This window comes from Gobio gobio (genome assembly GCF_949357685.1).
Source record: "Gobio gobio genome assembly, chromosome: 12".
In the NCBI taxonomy this organism is placed as follows: Eukaryota; Metazoa; Chordata; class Actinopteri; order Cypriniformes; family Gobionidae; genus Gobio; species Gobio gobio.
Window position 1 is genome coordinate 53,799,344 of NC_137105.1, and position 17,642 is coordinate 53,816,985.

Sequence of the window (17,642 nt, forward strand, 5' to 3'; positions counted from 1 at the left end):
GAGCAGGATATTTATCAACATTTCTCCTTTTGTGGCCTGAAGAAGAAACAAGATCATAAGCCATTAGAACAACATCAGGTTGAGTAAATAATGACTGGATTCTCATGTTTGGCTGAATTTAACGGGTCCCTTTATCCCTTTAACTGCTCTAGTGTAACTTAGAGACGACATTTAATATGAGACTCAGAAACACTGAACACACAGAGAGATGAGTTCGGTTTTTATTTCTGATTTCACCTCAAATCTGTGGACAAACATTCAGTGATGAACTTTGACCCCAATGTCCAGATATAAGACACTTATTGTCTGACAGAATCTCTGGTGTCAGATTGAGGATGAGGTTTGGGTTTCTTCATCATCTCTTAAAGCTCTTAGTGAGTTTGTTCCTGGTCTCTGTCACCTTGAGCTGCTCGCTGGAGGATTGAAAGACACGCTTTTCCTTTTCTCTGTGTTTTTCTACTTCTCTGTTTTCTGTGAAGCTGCTCTGGATCAATGTGCATTGTGAAAAGTGTTCAACTGAAGCTGACATGAATGCATTAATTACACAGAAAATACAAGATTGATCTTTATTGATTTACTGTATAATTTAAGTTTACATTTTATGTATATATTTAAATCTTTTATTCTGCATATTTTTAACCTGTTCTTTGTTGTTGTTTGATCAGAGTGGATAGAGAGGATCTGACTGGAGATTCTCCTCAACCAATGAATGATGAGCTCCAGAGAGTCAAAGACCGGCACAAAACCAGCATGAAGAACAAGTATGAGAGATTATTTGAGGGAATGAAACTCCAGGAGAATGAAGCCCTCCTGAACAGGATCTACACACAGCTCTACATCATAGAGGGAGAGAGAGGAGGAGTGAATGAAGAACATGAGGTTTTACAGATGGAGAAAACAGCCAGAACACAACACTCACAAGACACTCCAATCTACTGCAATGACATCTTTACAGCCTCACCTGAACCAGGACATGAGGAGAAAGAGCAGATCAAGACTGTTCTTACTAAAGGCATCGCTGGAATCGGAAAAACCGTCTCTGTGCAGAAGTTCATTCTGGACTGGGCCGAGGGAAGAGCCAATCAGGATGTAGATTTCATGTTTGTGCTTCCATTTCGAGAGCTGAACTTGATCCGAGATCATCAGTACAGTCTTCACAGACTTCTGCTGGACTTTCATCCTGAACTTCAAGATCTGGACAAGATCTGGAGGATTTATGAGGAGTGTAAAGTTGTGTTCATCTTTGATGGTCTGGATGAAAGCAGAATCACACTGAGGTTTTCAGACGCTCAGGAAGTTTCTGGTGTGACTGAGACTTCATCAGTGGATGTGTTGATGTCAAAGGAAGTTTCTGGTGTGACTGAGACTTCATCAGTGGATGTGTTGATGTCAAAGCTCATGAAAGGAGAGATGCTTCCCTCGGCTCTCATCTGGATCACCTCCAGACCAGCAGCAGCCAATCAGATCCCCTCCAAATACATCAACCGTCTGACAGAGATTCAGGGATTCAATGAGCCTCAGAAGGAGGAATATTTCAGGAAGAGAATCAGGGACGAGCATCAAGCCAGCAGAATCATCTCACACATCAGAAGAGCAAGAAGCCTCCACATCATGTGCCACATACCCGTCTTCTGCTGGATCTCATCCACTGTGCTTCAAAAGCTCCTGGAAGATCTGAGTGCAGAAATCCCTCAAACTCTGACTGAAATGTACATCCACTTCCTGCTGATTCAGATCAACATGAGGAATCAGAAGTATGAAGAGAGAGATCCAGAGAAACTCCTGCCGTCCAACAGAGAAGTGATTGTGAAACTTGCTGAAGTGGCTTTCAAACAGCTGATGAAGGGCAATGTGATGTTCTATGAGGAGGACCTGAGAGAGAGCGGCATAGACGTCACTGACGCCGCAGTGCATTCTGGGATCTGCACTGAGATCTTCAAGGAGGAATCTGTGATTCATCACAGGAAAGTCTACAGCTTCATTCATCTGAGCGTCCAGGAGTTTCTCGCTGCTTTCTATCTGTTTTACTCTCATGTGATCAAGAACAAGGAACCACTGCAGGAATTCAGATTTTACAGATCTGATAAAGACTCTCTGTATGATCTACTAACATCAGCAGTAGATAAAGCCCTCAGGAGTGAGAATGGACGGCTGGATCTGTTCCTGCGGTTCCTGCTGGGCGTCTCTCTGGAGTCCAATCAGAGGCTCTTACAGGATCAACTGACACACACAGAGAAAAGCTCAGAGAGCATCGGGAGAATCACACAGTACATTCAGCAGATGATTAAAGATGGACATGAACTCTCAGCTGATCAGTCCATCAATCTGTTCCTCTGTCTGCTGGAAGTGAAAGATCAGACTCTGTCCAGAGAGATTCAGGAGTTTGTGAAATCAGACAAACACTCAGTGAAGGAACTCTCTCGGTCTCACTGCTCAACAATCGCCTACATGCTTCAGATCTCAGAGGAGCCGCTGGATGAGCTGAACCTCAGGAAATACAACACATCAGCCGAGGGCAGAAGAAGACTGATACCAGCTGTGAGCAACTGCACAAAAGCTCTGTGAGTGTGAATTATTCACTAATGAAGAATCATGTTTAATAATGAATCAGCACCATTTGCTAAATGAGAGGTTTTCTCCTGCATAACAAGCTCAGAGTCTTAAAGGGCTCATGATGTGCCTTCTCATTATTTTAATGTGGAAATGAAGCAGTCAGTCAAGTTAACATTATTTAGGAAATGGATTTACACTCTATCAAAACTTATAGACAAACACGATAAATGTCACCATTTAAAAGAAAAAAAGATGTTTTGTTAGAGCTTTTGTAGCAAAGGCGCCGCCATCTTGCAGAACTATAACCTGTGACATCACGGGGTTGGTTGACGCTGTTGGTAGGGGTGGGCGATATAGCCTCAGTTATATCACCATATTTCAAGAATATTTGCCATAATGATATTTATTAGGGATGGGCAACAGTGGTCGAGTAATCGAGTACTCGAACGTGACAGCGATCATCGATCATGAGAACGATGATCGCCCTGAAAAAAAAAATATTTGTCTCTTTTTTTATTGGTTATTGCGTCGTTTTGCGCGGTACCGGAGGTCTGATTGGTTGGCGTTATACAGCACGCCTCATGACCGCGGCGAAATAAAGTGAAGAGGCGTGCACTGCAGTGATGTCTGGAATCACTGATCATTAAATGGTTAGTGCAAGATGTGCAGCGCCAATCTGTCATAGCATTATAATGAGAACACCGTGGAAAATGCTGCTAAATGATCTGTGCTTAGTTCCCCGTTTATCAGCTTATCCTCAGAGAAACTAGCGAGAACACTCAGACTAGCGCGTGAAGTTCATGTGCGCATTCGCGTCCTTTTCTGCAGATGCAGAAGATTACCTTTATGTTGTTTATCTGATTAATCTAATATAAAACGCGTTTGGTTGAGCTTAATAAGATAGAAACGCGCTGCCGTTATACCGGCTGTTCATTCTCTTCAGTTTCAGCTCAAATGCATTAATGCTCGAGCTCGACATGGTTTAGAGACAGATATTCTTTTCAGATAGGCTATTTCTTTCTCAGAATCATTGACATTAGTAATGCAGCAGTGCTATACTGTTCTCATATTTTTTTTAACAGTAGACCTAGTTTATTTAAAGTTGTTTTTCGTTATGAGTTTGAAAACGCGCAGTGATGTCTGTAAACGCTTCGATCATGAATAATACAATTAAGTGCATGATGTGCAGAGTCAATCTGTCAAAGCATTATAATGAGAACAGGATTTTAATAAAATGTTGTTTCTGTGTGCTTTCGTTGTCCGTGTATCGTGCGTGGTTAAGGGAAGAGCGCATTCAAAATGTTCCGTTTCAAACCCTTCGCCTGTAAAATCTAGCACGCTGAAGTTCACGTGCGCATTCACGTCCTTTTGTGTTGATTTATGTCGTAATAGGTTCATAATAATCTTCATATTAACATTGATATAGGGTACGTTTGGTTGAGTTTATTAACCAGCTAGCAAGCTCTGCAGGGTGGTGTTATTCCACAGTTTCAGCTCAAAGACAATGCTCGATATTACTGACTTGGTTATTTGAGTCCTTTTATAAAGATGTTTCTTTTTCAAAGACATTTATGCATCATAATCAAGCAGTTATTTTTTGTTTTATATGTTCATGTTTTCATATACCTGTTTTCATGTCACGTTTGTATTTGTCAACAACCATTTTCATAACAGTTTTCATTATCTCAATAACGGACATGCCCCGCCCCCTGCACATGCCCCGCCCCCAATTACTCGAGTACTCGTTTTTGAGACCTATCGATGATCGAAATGAGAAATTGACAAAAATGCCCATCCCTAATATTTATGACGATATAGAAAAACATATACAGTGAGGAAAATAAGTATTTGAACACCCTGCTATTTTGCAAGTTCTTCCACTTAGAAATCATGGAGGGGTCTGAAATTGTCATCGTAGGTGCATGTCCACTGTGAGAGACATAATCTAAAAAAAAAAAATCCAGAAATCACAATATATGATTTTTTAACTATTTATTTCTATGATACAGCTGCAAATAAGTATTTGAACACCTGAGAAAATCAATGTTAATATTTGGTACAGTAGCCTTTGTTTGCATTTACAGAGGTCAAAGGTTTCCTGTAGTTTTTCAGCAGGTTTGCACTGCAGGAGGGATTTTGGCCCACTTCTCCACACAGATCTTCTCTAGATCAGTCAGGTTTCTGGCCTGTCGCTGAGAAACACAGAGTTTGAGCTCCTCCAAAGATTCTCTATTGGGTTTAGGTCTGGAGACTGGCTAGGCCACGCCAGAACCTTGATATGCTTCTTACAGAGCCACTCCTTGGTTATCCTGGCTGTGTGCTTCGGGTCATTGTCATGTTGGAAGACCCAGCTTCGACCCATCTTCAATGCTCTAACTGAGGGAAGGAGGTTGTTCCCCAAAATCTTGCAATACATGGCCCCGGTCATCCTCTCCTTAATACAGTACAGATCCTCGCCCTGTCCCATGTGCAAAAAAACACCCCCAAAGCATGATGCTACCCCCCCATGCTTCACAGTAGGGATGGTGTTCTTGGGATGGTACTCATCATTCTTCTTCCTCCAAACACGTTTAGTAGAATTATGACCAAAAAGTTCTATTTTAGTCTCATCTGACCTCATGACTTTCTCCCATGACTCCTCTGGATCATCCAAATGGTCATTGGAAAACTTAAGACGGGCCTTGACATGTGCTGGTTTAAGCAGGGCAACCTTCCATGCCATGCATGATTTCAAACCATGACGTCTTAGTGTATTACCAACAGTAACCTTGGAAACGGTGGTCCAGCTCTTTTTAGGTCATTGACCAGCTCCTCCCGTGTAGTTCTGGGCTGATTTCTCACCTTTCTTAGGATCATTGAGACCCCACGAGGTGAGATCTTGCATGGAGCCCCTTAGTCCGAGGGAGATTGACAGTCATGTTTAGCTTCTTCCATTTTCTAATGATTGCTCCAACAGTGGACCTTTTTTCACCAAGCTGCTTGGCAATTTCCCCGGAGCCCTTTCCAGCCTTGAATCCTTCAACTCGAAAATTAAGTGACAATTCCAACTCGGCATCATCTTTAACTACCATATATGCAAAACGCCTAAAAGAGTTTCAAAGTTTCAAAAGAGGGGATTCACTTCTGATCGCAATCTTTTTGATTGGGGATACCAGTTTTCCGTAACAAGACAACGCCTGAGTTAATATTTCATCACTAAGAAAAGGGGGAACGTTGGATAAAGTAACTCTTTTTGATGGTAGTAAGAGGGGAAACACAGTGACAAACTCATCGCTGATCATAATACCATGCTCAACTAATTCATTCGCTTTTTCAAAACTGTTGAGGAAAATCACCATGGCATTGTTCATCCTTGAGGCAGGTACAATACATTCATGCCCCACAACCACTCCAACATTTACATTACGTTTACATTTATGCATTTGGCAGACGCTTTTATCCAAAGCGACTTACAGTGCCCTTATTACAGGGACAATTCCCCTGGAGCAACATGGAGTAAAGTGCCTTGCTCAAGGACACACTGGTGGTGACCGCTGGGATTGAATCAGCAACCTTCTGCATATCAGTAACCCACTGGACCACCAACACCAACTCCAACAGCCATGCAACATTCCTCAACACCTGCAGCGGACACCACTTTAACCGTATGGCGCCACATGAGTGAACCCAAACCCTGCGCACTTTGGGCCGTCATGTTTCCCTGATTAACCAGGTAGCACGAGGCCCCAAAGGCACACACAAAAAATAAAGAACACAAACCGAGAGAAAAAAAAAAAGAGAGATTCACTCGAGTAAATCCACCCACGCTCACAACCGTCCACTCCACTCGCAACCAACACTCACGCCGGAAGCAGAGAGAGAGAGAGAAATGTGTGTTTCATAGCACGCAAACACCAAATTGATTTCAGTTTTGCGATCGATTGGACACACAAAACTGTAAAAATACCTCTCCAGGCTAGTATTCTCTCGGTCATGTGAACAGTTGAGAAAGAAACCAGATGTGTGTCAGTATATTCGGACCATTTTAAAGTGACAGCAGCCTAATATTCCTGCTGATGTCTGTGTCATTAATGTTATTAAAACAACAAAATACAAATTTAACAAAGATAATCTATATTTAATTTCTACAGTATTTTACATTTAAGCCTAATTATTACATTTTTGTACCTGAATACTACTGTTAGACTTTCTTTCTTTCTTTCTTTCTTTCTTTCTTTCTTTCTTTCTTTCTTTCTTTCTTTCTTTCTTTCTTTCTTTCAATATAAAGTAAAATATGAACATACAATAATTGTGTTACCACATAAAAAAAACAATATCTAAGAATAACCATCAATTAATTACGTGTTCGAAAAGGAGCGGGCTGAAGCAAAAGCTTGTTATTTACCCACCCCTTATACAACCATTCAAAATTCCATTATATATTTTTTTATATTTACTATATCTTCATAGCACAATAAAAAAAAAATGTTTTGCTTTTTGCAAAATAAAGAAAACGAACATGATGCGTGATCTGCAGCCTCTCTCTCAAAGACATTCATTCAGATAGTCTTCAGAAAAGAACCTCTAGCTTAGTGAATACTTGTCTCACAAACATGAGACATAGGTCTAAAGAAACGCTGAAATGTCAGGTTTTAAACAATGTAAACCAAATTGAAAACAAATATTCTGTGTTTATTTAATCTGTGTGAAAAGAGCTTGATGTCAGTCACCCGCGAGCCACTTCATAATCCGCTAATGCGCCCACGCCCACTCAGAGTGCACTCTTTCAGATTCAAAACTGACGATCCCCGCATCAACGCCCACATCAACTCATACAAACACATCTAGTGAAGCGCTGTAACGTTACTTCAGCTACATCGTTTTGAGACGTGTTTGAGCAGTAATCCTGGATTTATTCTCCTCATGAAATGCTATTAATTTCTAAGAGCAACTATTCTGTTACCATCTGTGAATATTAAACGCAAAAAGACCGTTTAAATATGAGTCCTGCGGGCAACATTAAATGTCATACACCCAAGACTGTTTAGAAAATATTTATTTGGCCTGTTTTGGACAGATTATAATGTGTTCATTGTAAAAGAGATTATAGTGTCACTTCAATAAAGCTTTTATTCGCACATGTCTGCTCAGATGCTATAAATATAGTACCAGTCAAACGTATTTTGCTTCATATTGATGTTTAAATATTATAGCCTAATGGTATTTTTTTAATTTAATATCAAAGTTTGTCAGAAATTATTCTGGAGTTTTGTTTTGTAGAAAGTGATTTTTTGTTTTGTAGAAAGATAATTGTGTCACAGATACATCAGCGTCAGTGCCAGACCTCTACACTCCGCCCATCCGCTCCGCTTCACCCGAGTTCTAATTCATCGCACCTGTGTTCATCACCTGTCCCTAATTCCCCATCACTGCACTTCCTGTTATAAGCACCTTCAGTTCCTTCAGTCATCGTTAGGTCTCGTCGATACTACATCGCCATACTGACTCACTCACTCGATCCTTACCTTCAGAAGACTTACCTGTGTTCCTTCATCCGACGATCCTTCCTCATCCAGCCTGCCTTCTTCAGTTCACCTGCCTAGAACATTCATCATCCCGACTTCCATCCTGCATCAGATAAGAGACTCATTCAGAACACTTCATCTGTTACCGTTCCAGTTATCTCATCACTTCTTCCTGTCTGCCGTGACCATTTTATGTTCACTAAATATCATTTCAACTTACCTGTTTGTGTCATTCAGCAACCCTGACAGAAGACCTGACCAAACATGCACGAACCATCTGGTCACGGCGACGGAGAAGCTTCCACGCCGATCTTCACCACTGGATCCTCACCTGTCACTTCCTCACCCGCCATCAATCCTTCTTCGTCTGCCTCTGTCAGTCCCATGGCCCGGCCAGCGCCCTTCTCAGGCGAGGAGGGGGAGTGCAGCGGATTCCTCCTGCAGTGCGAGCTGTTCATGGAGATGAACGCATCACAATTCGCCTCCGAGAGATCTAAGGTAGCTTTCTTCATTTCCCTTCTCACTGGAAGAGCATTGCTTTGGGCACAATCGCTTTGGGAAGCGAAAGGAGCTGTGACTGAGACCCTGAACAACTTTATTAGTCACTTCCGGGTTGTATTTTCTCCAGTCGCTAATGCTTTATCAGTTCATGATCAATTATTTCATCTACGACAAGGCAAGTCATCTGTTTCTACATATGCCCTTCAGTTTCGAACCTTAGCAGCCTCTAGTTGATGGAATGAGCCGGCTTTAATCACCGCCTACCGGCAAGGGTTAGATCATGAGATCCGGTTACAACTCACCATTCATGATGATGCCATTGGTTTGGAAAGTCTCATTCAGCGTTCCATCAGAGTGGACCAACGCCGCACTGCCTGTCTGCTCGCTCAACCTGCACTGCCTCCTCCTCGTCCTTCCACCACAGTCAACCCTCTAACACCAGAACCCATGGATCTCAGTTCTGCACATTTATCAGCAGTTGAACGCCAGAGACGAATCTCTAACAACCTGTGTCTATACTGTGGATCTGCTGGCCACCTGCTAGCCTCTTGTCCAGTTCGTCCCCCATGACCAGCGGTGAGTACAGTGCATCTTCCATCACCCATTTCTCAACTGAAATACACTACTGTTCAGATCTCACATCGCCAGCACTCTCTTCCAGCACAAGCGCTAATCGACTCTGGGTCCGCTGGTAACTTTATCTCCTGTTCCACTCTTCAAAAGCTACAAGTCCGCCATGAATCCATCCCGCAGTCTCTTCAAGTGCATTCCATCCTCGGCAGACCGCCCGGTCGTGGGAGGATATGTCACCGCAGCCCCTCTGTAACAATGAAAGTTGGTTGTCTTCATCAAGAGGAATTGTCTTTTCTGGTGTTGGAGGGTTCTACGGCAGATATCATCCTGGGACGCCCGTGGTTGGAACTTCATTCTCCAGATATCAACTGGTCTACGGGAGAGGTTCGTCAATGGGGAAGTAACTGCTTTTCACGTTGTTTATCTCAGGTTAAAAGGGTGTCTCACCATCACTCATTACCCGTCCAAAAGATTTCCATGTGTACCACCTCCATTGAAAGCCCAGCTATTAACGACCATCATGAGATTCCTCACAGTTACCGGGCGTTCCAGGATGTCTTCGATAAGCAGCTGGCCACGAAACTTCCACCACATCAGCCATGGGACTGTGCGATTGACCTACTGCCTGGGGCGGTCCTACCGCGTGGTAAAATCTACCCACTGTCCATCCCAGAACAGAAGGCCATGGAGGAGTACATCGAGGAGGCACTTCACCAAGGATACATCCGACCTTCTACTTCCCCTGCTGCTTCAAGCTTCTTTTTCGTCGGTAAGAAGGATGGAGGCTTGCGCCCCTGTATAGATTACCGGACCCTCAATAACTCCACCGTCAAGTATAGGTATCCTCTTCCTCTGGTCCCAGCCGCCTTGGAACAGCTTCGTGGTGCTAAGGTATTCACTAAACTTGATCTCCGTAGTGCTTATAATTTAATTAGAATTAGAAAGGGAGATGAGTGGAAGACCGGATTCATCACTCCTGCAGGCCACTATGAGTACCGCGTCATGCCCTTCGGGCTGTCCAATGCTCCAGCTGTCTTCCAGGGGTTTATGAATGAGATATTTAAAGATTATCTGAACCAGTTCGTTATAATCTACATCAATGATGTCCTTATATATTCTACCAGCCTGTCTGAGCACCGCCATCATGTCAAGTCAGTTCTCCAACGTCTTCGGGATCATCAGCTGTATCTAAAACTCGAGAAGTGTGAGTTCCATCAAGAAACCCTCCACTTCCTTGGGTATGTGATTACTCCTCAGGGAGTCACCATGGACCAGAGGAAGGTGGATGCCGTTGCCAACTGGCCATTACCCATCACCATCAAAGAGCTGCAACGATTCCTGGGCTTCGCAAACTTCTACCGTAGATTAATTCAAGGTTACAGTCAAATCAGTGCTCCTATCACCTCACTCCTGAAAAAGGGGGCCAAGTCTCTGTCCTGGACCTCTGAAGCCACCCAAGCGTTTGATGTGTTGAAGCAATCATTCAGTTCCGCTCCTACCCTTGTGCATCCCAATCCAGATCTTCCTTTCACCGTCGAAGTGGATGCGTCCAACACTGGGGTAGGAGCGATCCTCTCTCAACAGCAGGGGAAGCCTCCTCGACTCCATCCATGTGCCTTCTTCTCCAAGAAGATGTCCCCGGCGGAGCAGAATTATGATATCGGCAACCGGGAACTGCTGGCTATCAAGCTAGCTCTGGAGGAATGGAGACACTGGCTGGAGGGAGCGAAACATCCCTTTATAGTCATCACAGACCACCGAAATCTGGAATACCTTCGAGAGGCCAAAAGACTCAACACTCGTCAAGCTCGCTGGTCCCTTTTCTTTACAAGATTCAACTTCAAGGTAACATACCGTCCAGGGGACAAAAATGTCAAGGCTGATTCACTATCTCGTATACATCAACCCGATACCTTCACTCCAGAACCAGAACCTGTCCTCCCTCCAGCCTTGATTGTTAGTCCCATCCAGTGGGGTATAGATGACCATATAGCCGACGCCACCCGAACCGAACCTGCTCCGCCGGGAGGGCCAGTGGGACGGACTTATGTTCCCACGCGTCTACGTCCGTCCCTCATGGACTCGGTCCATACTTCGCTGGGCTCTGGACACCCAGGCAGTCAACAGACCCTCTCGCTCCTTCAACGTCGGTACTGGTGGCCCAGCATGAGCCAGGATGTGTCCCAGTACGTTAAGGGCTGCTCAGTCTGTGCCATGGCCAAGGTCCCTCGTCGGCTCCCAGAAGGTAAATTAGTACCCTTGCCTATTCCAACCAGGCCGTGGTCCCATCTGGGGATAGACTTTGTTACCGATCTCCCTTCTTCTCAATCTCAAACATGTATACTGGTGGTTGTTGACCGTTTCTCGAAGGCCTGGAAACTCATCCCTATGCCAGGTCTACCCACTGCCTTCGAAACGGCAGAAGCGTTATTTAACCAAGTCTTTCGTCACTTTGGGTTACCAGAAGATATCGTCTCCGATCGCGGACCTCAGTTTATATCCAGGGTATGGAGAGCCTTCTTCAACCTTCTGGGAGTCACAGTCAGCTTGACGTCAGGATACCATCCCCAGTCCAATGGCCAGACTGAGCGGAAGATACAAGAGGTCGGACGGTATCTTCGATCCTACTGCCATGACCATCAAGACTGCTGGAGCAGGTATTTACCCTGGGCCGAGTATGCACAGAATTCCCTTCAACAGTCTACTACTGGTCTCACGCCGTTTCAGTGCATACTCGGCTTCCAGCCGCCCCTGTTTCCCTGGTCAGGTGAGCCTTCAGATGTTCCAGCAGTCCATCATTGGTTCCAGGAGAGCGAGAGGGTCTGGGACTCAGCTCATGTTCATCTCCAAAGGGCTGTTCGGAGACACAAGAGTCAGGCCGACGCTAGAAGATCTGCGACTCCGAGGTATCAACCGGGGCAAAAGGTCTGGCTCTCCACCCGGGACATCCGTCTCCGTCAGCCCTGTCGTAAGCTGAGTCCCCGATATATAGGTCCATTCGCAATACAGAGGCAGATCAACGACGTCACCTACCGGTTATCACTCCCTGCACACTACCGCATCTCACCTTCATTTCATGTCTCCCTGCTCAAACCCTATACTGATCCTTTGTTTCCTCCCTCCTCAGAGTCTGGCGCTGATGAGGTACCTCCTCCTCCCGTGGACCCCGCTGACGAGAACATCCACCGGGTCCAGGGCATTCTCGATTCCTGACGACGGGGCAATCAACTGGAGTACCTCGTGGACTGGGAGGGTTTTGGACCTGAGGAGAGATGCTGGGTTCATCGTGATGACATACTAGACCCCATGCTTCTACAGGACTTTCACTCATCTCATCCCAATCGTCCGGCGCCGAGAGGTCGAGGTCGGCCCCGTCGTCGGGTCTTTCGGCCCTCAGGAGCTGGCCGTGGAGGAGGGGGTACTGTCACAGATACATCAGCGTCAGTGCCAGACCTCTACACTCCGCCCATCCGCTCCGCTTCACCCGAGTTCTAATTCATCGCACCTGTGTTCATCACCTGTCCCTAATTCCCCATCACTGCACTTCCTGTTATAAGCACCTTCAGTTCCTTCAGTCATCGTCAGGTCTCGTCGATACTACATCGCCATACTGACTCACTCACTCGATCCTTACCTTCAGAAGACTTACCTGTGTTCCTTCATCCGACGATCCTTCCTCATCCAGCCTGCCTTCTTCAGTTCACCTGCCTAGAACATTCATCATCCCGACTTCCATCCTGCATCAGATAAGAGACTCATTCAGAACACTTCATCTGTTACCGTTCCAGTTATCTCATCACTTCTTCCTGTCTGCCGTGACCATTTTATGTTGTGCTTAATAAATATCATTTCAACTTACCTGTTTGTGTCATTCAGCAACCCTGACAAATTGCTTTCTTTAAAGTGAATTTCGTTTTGTATAAATTGTATCTTAATTTTAATTATTTATTTATTTATTTTTTAGCATGAGACTACTTTTAAAAACATAAAAAATATTGTATTGTATTGTATATTGTGTATATATACATTACAAATTGGAAAAATGCTTTTCTTAGTCATTTTTGTCTTGTTTCTAGTCTAAATTTTAACATTTTAACATTCACAAATTTTAACGTCCGATTTTAACATTCACATTGACAATGCTGAATCCAGTACAACAAAAGATCTCATGACTGTACTTAACACTTTTGATTTGACACAACATGTTCGTGGACACACTCTAGATTTACTTATCAGTAAGGGTCTAAATATTTCATCAATAGTTATTAAGGATGTGGCACTGTCTGATCATTTCTGTATTTTCTTTGATATATCAATCTCTCCTGCCATTGAAACTAGATCTGTCTCTATCAAAAAGAGATGCTTAAATGAGAACACTAGTGTGCTGTTTATGAAGGCTATATCTCTAACACCAAGCATATCTGCAGACTCTGTTGATTTTCTCCTTGACTCTTTTAACTCAAAAGTTAAGGGTGTAATTGATGATATTGCTCCTGTAAAAGCCAGGAAAAAGAGTGGCAAACAAAAAGCACCCTGGAGAAACTCAACAGCAGTGCAATTAATGAAAAGACAATGCAGGAAATCGGAACGCATGTGGCGAAAGACAAAACTTGTAGTCCATTATAAGATCTATAAAGACAGTCTTCGTGCTTTCAATGTGGAACTAGGCAAAGCTAGACAGACCTTCTTTTCAAATATTATAAACAGAAACATAAACAACACACGCACTCTTTTTGCTACTGTAGAGAGACTAACAAACCCCCCGAGTCACATTCCCAGTGAAATGCTCTCAGACAGCAAATGTAGTGAGTTTGCTTCCTTCTTCTCCGAGAAAATCATTAATATCAGAAATGCGATCAGCACATCCTTGAGTTTGTCTGGGGTGAATCAGATCAGACCACAGCCTCAAAAAGTTACTATGACTGATTTCGAAGCAATTGATGGTAAAATTTTAGAAGAAACAGTACAGCACCTTAAAACATCAACCTGCGCCCTTGACACACTCCCCACTTCTTTTTTCAAAAGTGTGTTTAACTGTTTAGAAGCAGATCTTCTCGAAGTGGTAAACTCCTCACTTCTTTCTGGGACTTTTCCAAACTCCCTAAAAACTGCAGTAGTAAAGCCTCTCCTTAAAAAGAGAAATCTGGATAACTCCATACTGAGCAACTACAGACCAATCTCAAATCTCCCCTTCATAGGCAAGATCATTGAAAAAGTTGTTTTCAGTCAGCTGAACAAATTCTTGAACTCAAACGGATACTTTGACAATTTTCAGTCTGGTTTCCGACCGCACCACAGCACAGAGACAGCGCTCATAAAGATTATAAATGATATTCGCCTCAATACAGATACAGGCAAAACATCAATTCTGGTACTACTGGACCTCAGTGCTGCATTCGACACTGTTGACCACAACATACTTCTTGACAGGCTAGAAAATTGGGTTGGGCTTTCTGGAATGGTCCTCAAATGGTTCAGGTCATACTTAGAAGGGAGAGGTTATTATGTGAGTATAGGTGACCATAAGTCTGAGTGGACATCCATGACATGCGGAGTCCCACAAGGGTCAATTCTTGCACCACTCCTTTTCAATCTGTATATGCTGCCACTCAGCCAAATAATGAAGAATAACAAAATGGCTTACCACAGCTATGCTGACGACACCCAGATCTACTTAGCCCTATCACCAAATGACTACAGCCCCATTGACTCTCTGTGTAAATGCATTGATGAAGTTAACAGTTGGATGTGCCAAAACTTTCTTCAGTTAAACAAAGACAAAACTGAAATTACTACATTTGGAAACAAAGATGAAATTCTCAAGGTGAATGCATATCTTGAGGCTAAAGGCCTGAAATCAAAAAATCAAGTCAGGAATCTTGGTGTGATTTTGGAGTCAGACCTGAGTTTCAATAGTCATGTAAAAGCAATAACTAAATCCGCTTACTATCATCTCAAAAATATATCAAGAATTAGATGCTTTGTTTCCAGGCAAGACTTAGAGAAACTCGTTCATGCTTTTATCACCAGCAGGGTGGACTATTGTAATGGTCTCCTCACCGGCCTTCCCAAAAAGACCATTAGAAAGCTGCAGCTCATACAGAACGCTGCTGCCAGGATCCTGAGCAGAACCAGAAAATATGACCATATCACACCAGTCCTCAGATCTTTACACTGGCTTCCAGTTACATTTAGGATCGATTTTAAAGTGCTATTACTTGTATATAAATCACTCAATGACCTAGGACCTCAATACATTGCAGATATGCTGATTAAATACAAACCCAACAGATCACTCAGATCATCAGGATCAAGTCAATTAGAAATACCAAGGGTTTACTGCAGTTTACTGCTACACCAAAAATCTAGTGCTGTTGCCTTGTGTTGACACCATAGACAAGCTGCAGGCCATTTGAAGTTCATCCCCAGGCCAGACTTTGGACACACTTGTCATACTATAACTAGTAAAATATTTAATTGTCCAGACAGTCTTGCTGTTTTTTTTTTTGACACATTCATGATCATTACTTTTGCTGGTGTTCTGTGACAAGCTTTATGCATGCACTTGAGTGCTTAATTTATATTTATATTTTAAGGCTCATTATTTTGGTTTAGTATTTCTTTATAATCCAGAACAATGACAAAAATAATGAAAAATAATGACGAACGAACAACAAGGAAGAAAAAAAAATGAACATACAGTACACATACTATATACAAGCAAGACATTGTTGTTAGTCACCAGTTTAACTAGTTACCAATGTTACGACAACACAACATTGTAATGTCTCTCATCCATCTCTCTTTCTACAGTCTTTCTTTAATCCTCCCTCTTGCTCACTCTCTCTCCTCCCCCATCATGAGTGGACATGCCCCCTGCTGATGATTGGCTACAAGTGTATTATGGTGCTTGGTCCTATCCACTTTCAACAGTGTTTCTCAAAAATCACATACTGCAACTTAAATGAACATGAATGATAAAATGATTGAACTTCCATGCTCAGTAGTTCATCATTCATCTTTCATCCAGGATAGAATGTTTAAATATTTTGTTCCAGGTTCCTGAGTACAGACAACTGGCAACTTCCTTTACATTCCTTTATTGTTATTTCATTATTGTTTTAATGTTATATTATTTCATCTTTTCTAGTCTTGCTGGCTGTAATCTCACTGATCAGTGTTGTGAGAGTTTGTCATCAGCTCTTCAATCCTCAAACTGTGTCCTGAGAGAGCTGGACCTGACTAACAATGACCTGCAGGATTCAGGTGTGAAGCTGCTCTCTGATGGGCTGAAGAGTCCAAACTGTCAGATACAGATACTGAGGTATTTAAGAACATATAAAATATAATTTATAGTCAGCCGGTCATAATGTTGGTGTGTGTTTGTAGATGATCTGACTGTTGATGTGTGTGTTCTGCTCTCTTTCAGTCTTGCTGGCTGTAATCTCACTAATTATTGCTGTGAGAGTTTGTCATCAGCTCTTCAATCCTCAAACTGTGCCCTGAGAGAGCTGGACCTGAGTAACAATGACCTACAGGATTCAGGGGTGAAGCTGCTCTCCAATGGGCTGAAGAGTCCAAACTGTCATCTGCAGATACTGAGGTATTTAAGAACATATAAAATATAATTTATAGTCAGCCGGTCATAATGTTGGTGTGTGTGTTCTGCTCTATTTCAGTCTTGCTGGCTGTAATCTCACTGATCAATGTTGTGAGAGTTTGTCATCAGCTCTTCAATCCTCAAACTGTGTCCTGAGAGAGCTGGAACTGACTAACAATGATCTGCAGGATTCAGGTGTGAAGCTGCTCTCTGATGGGCTGAAGAGTCCAAACTGTCAACTGCAGATACTGAGGTATTTAAGAACATATAAAATATAATTTAAAGTCTGCCGGTCATAATGTTGGTGTCTGTTTGTAGATGATCTGACTGTTGATGTGTGTTTTCTGCTCTCTTTCAGTCATCCTTTTGACATGATAATCATAATTGAATTGAGCCATGAGAACAGTGCAGATTCACACACCTATTAAGCACACATACACTGGGGGTGTGCAATATTGAAAAAATAATACCTTAAAGGGGGGGTGAAATGCTGTTTCATGCATACTGATCTTTTTGCACTGTTAAAGACTTGGATTCCCATGCTAAACATGGACACAGTTTCAAAAGCTAAGGTGGACGTTTGATGGGAGTATTTCTTTGCCAAAATTAGTACTTCCTGTTAGTCATAAGTTTCGGAAAGTTTTTTTCGATCATGGGTCCGCTTGACGTCAACAGGGCGGAATTTCCTTGTATGGGCCGTACGGACAATTCTACCGGAAGAGCGCGCGCGAGAGAGAGAGAGAGAGAGAGAGAGAGAGCGTGAAAGCAATAGGCTACGCCCATCAAAGCGCTGGCTCGTACAGATGGAATTTGCTTTTCCGGATCAGCAAATGATTTGCGCAAATATTTATGTCTGTTCCCTGCATTTCGGTGCAGATTGTTTTATAAACAAGGCCCAGTTCGATGACGGA

At 43.1% G+C, this 17,642-nt stretch overlaps 1 protein-coding gene across 1 annotated transcript in view; it reads left to right on the forward strand.

Annotated features, from left to right (window-relative positions):
• The window catches only part of LOC307135125 (uncharacterized protein), a 78,600-nt gene that overhangs the window by 35,574 nt on the left and 25,384 nt on the right, over positions 1 to 17,642 (forward strand). The window contains exons 3-6 of the mRNA XM_079831321.1: positions 666 to 2,561; positions 16,282 to 16,455; positions 16,561 to 16,734; positions 16,811 to 16,984. Coding sequence (XP_079687447.1) covers positions 666 to 2,561; positions 16,282 to 16,455; positions 16,561 to 16,734; positions 16,811 to 16,984 — 2,418 coding nt within the window. The remainder of the gene's footprint in view (positions 1 to 665; positions 2,562 to 16,281; positions 16,456 to 16,560; positions 16,735 to 16,810; positions 16,985 to 17,642) is intronic.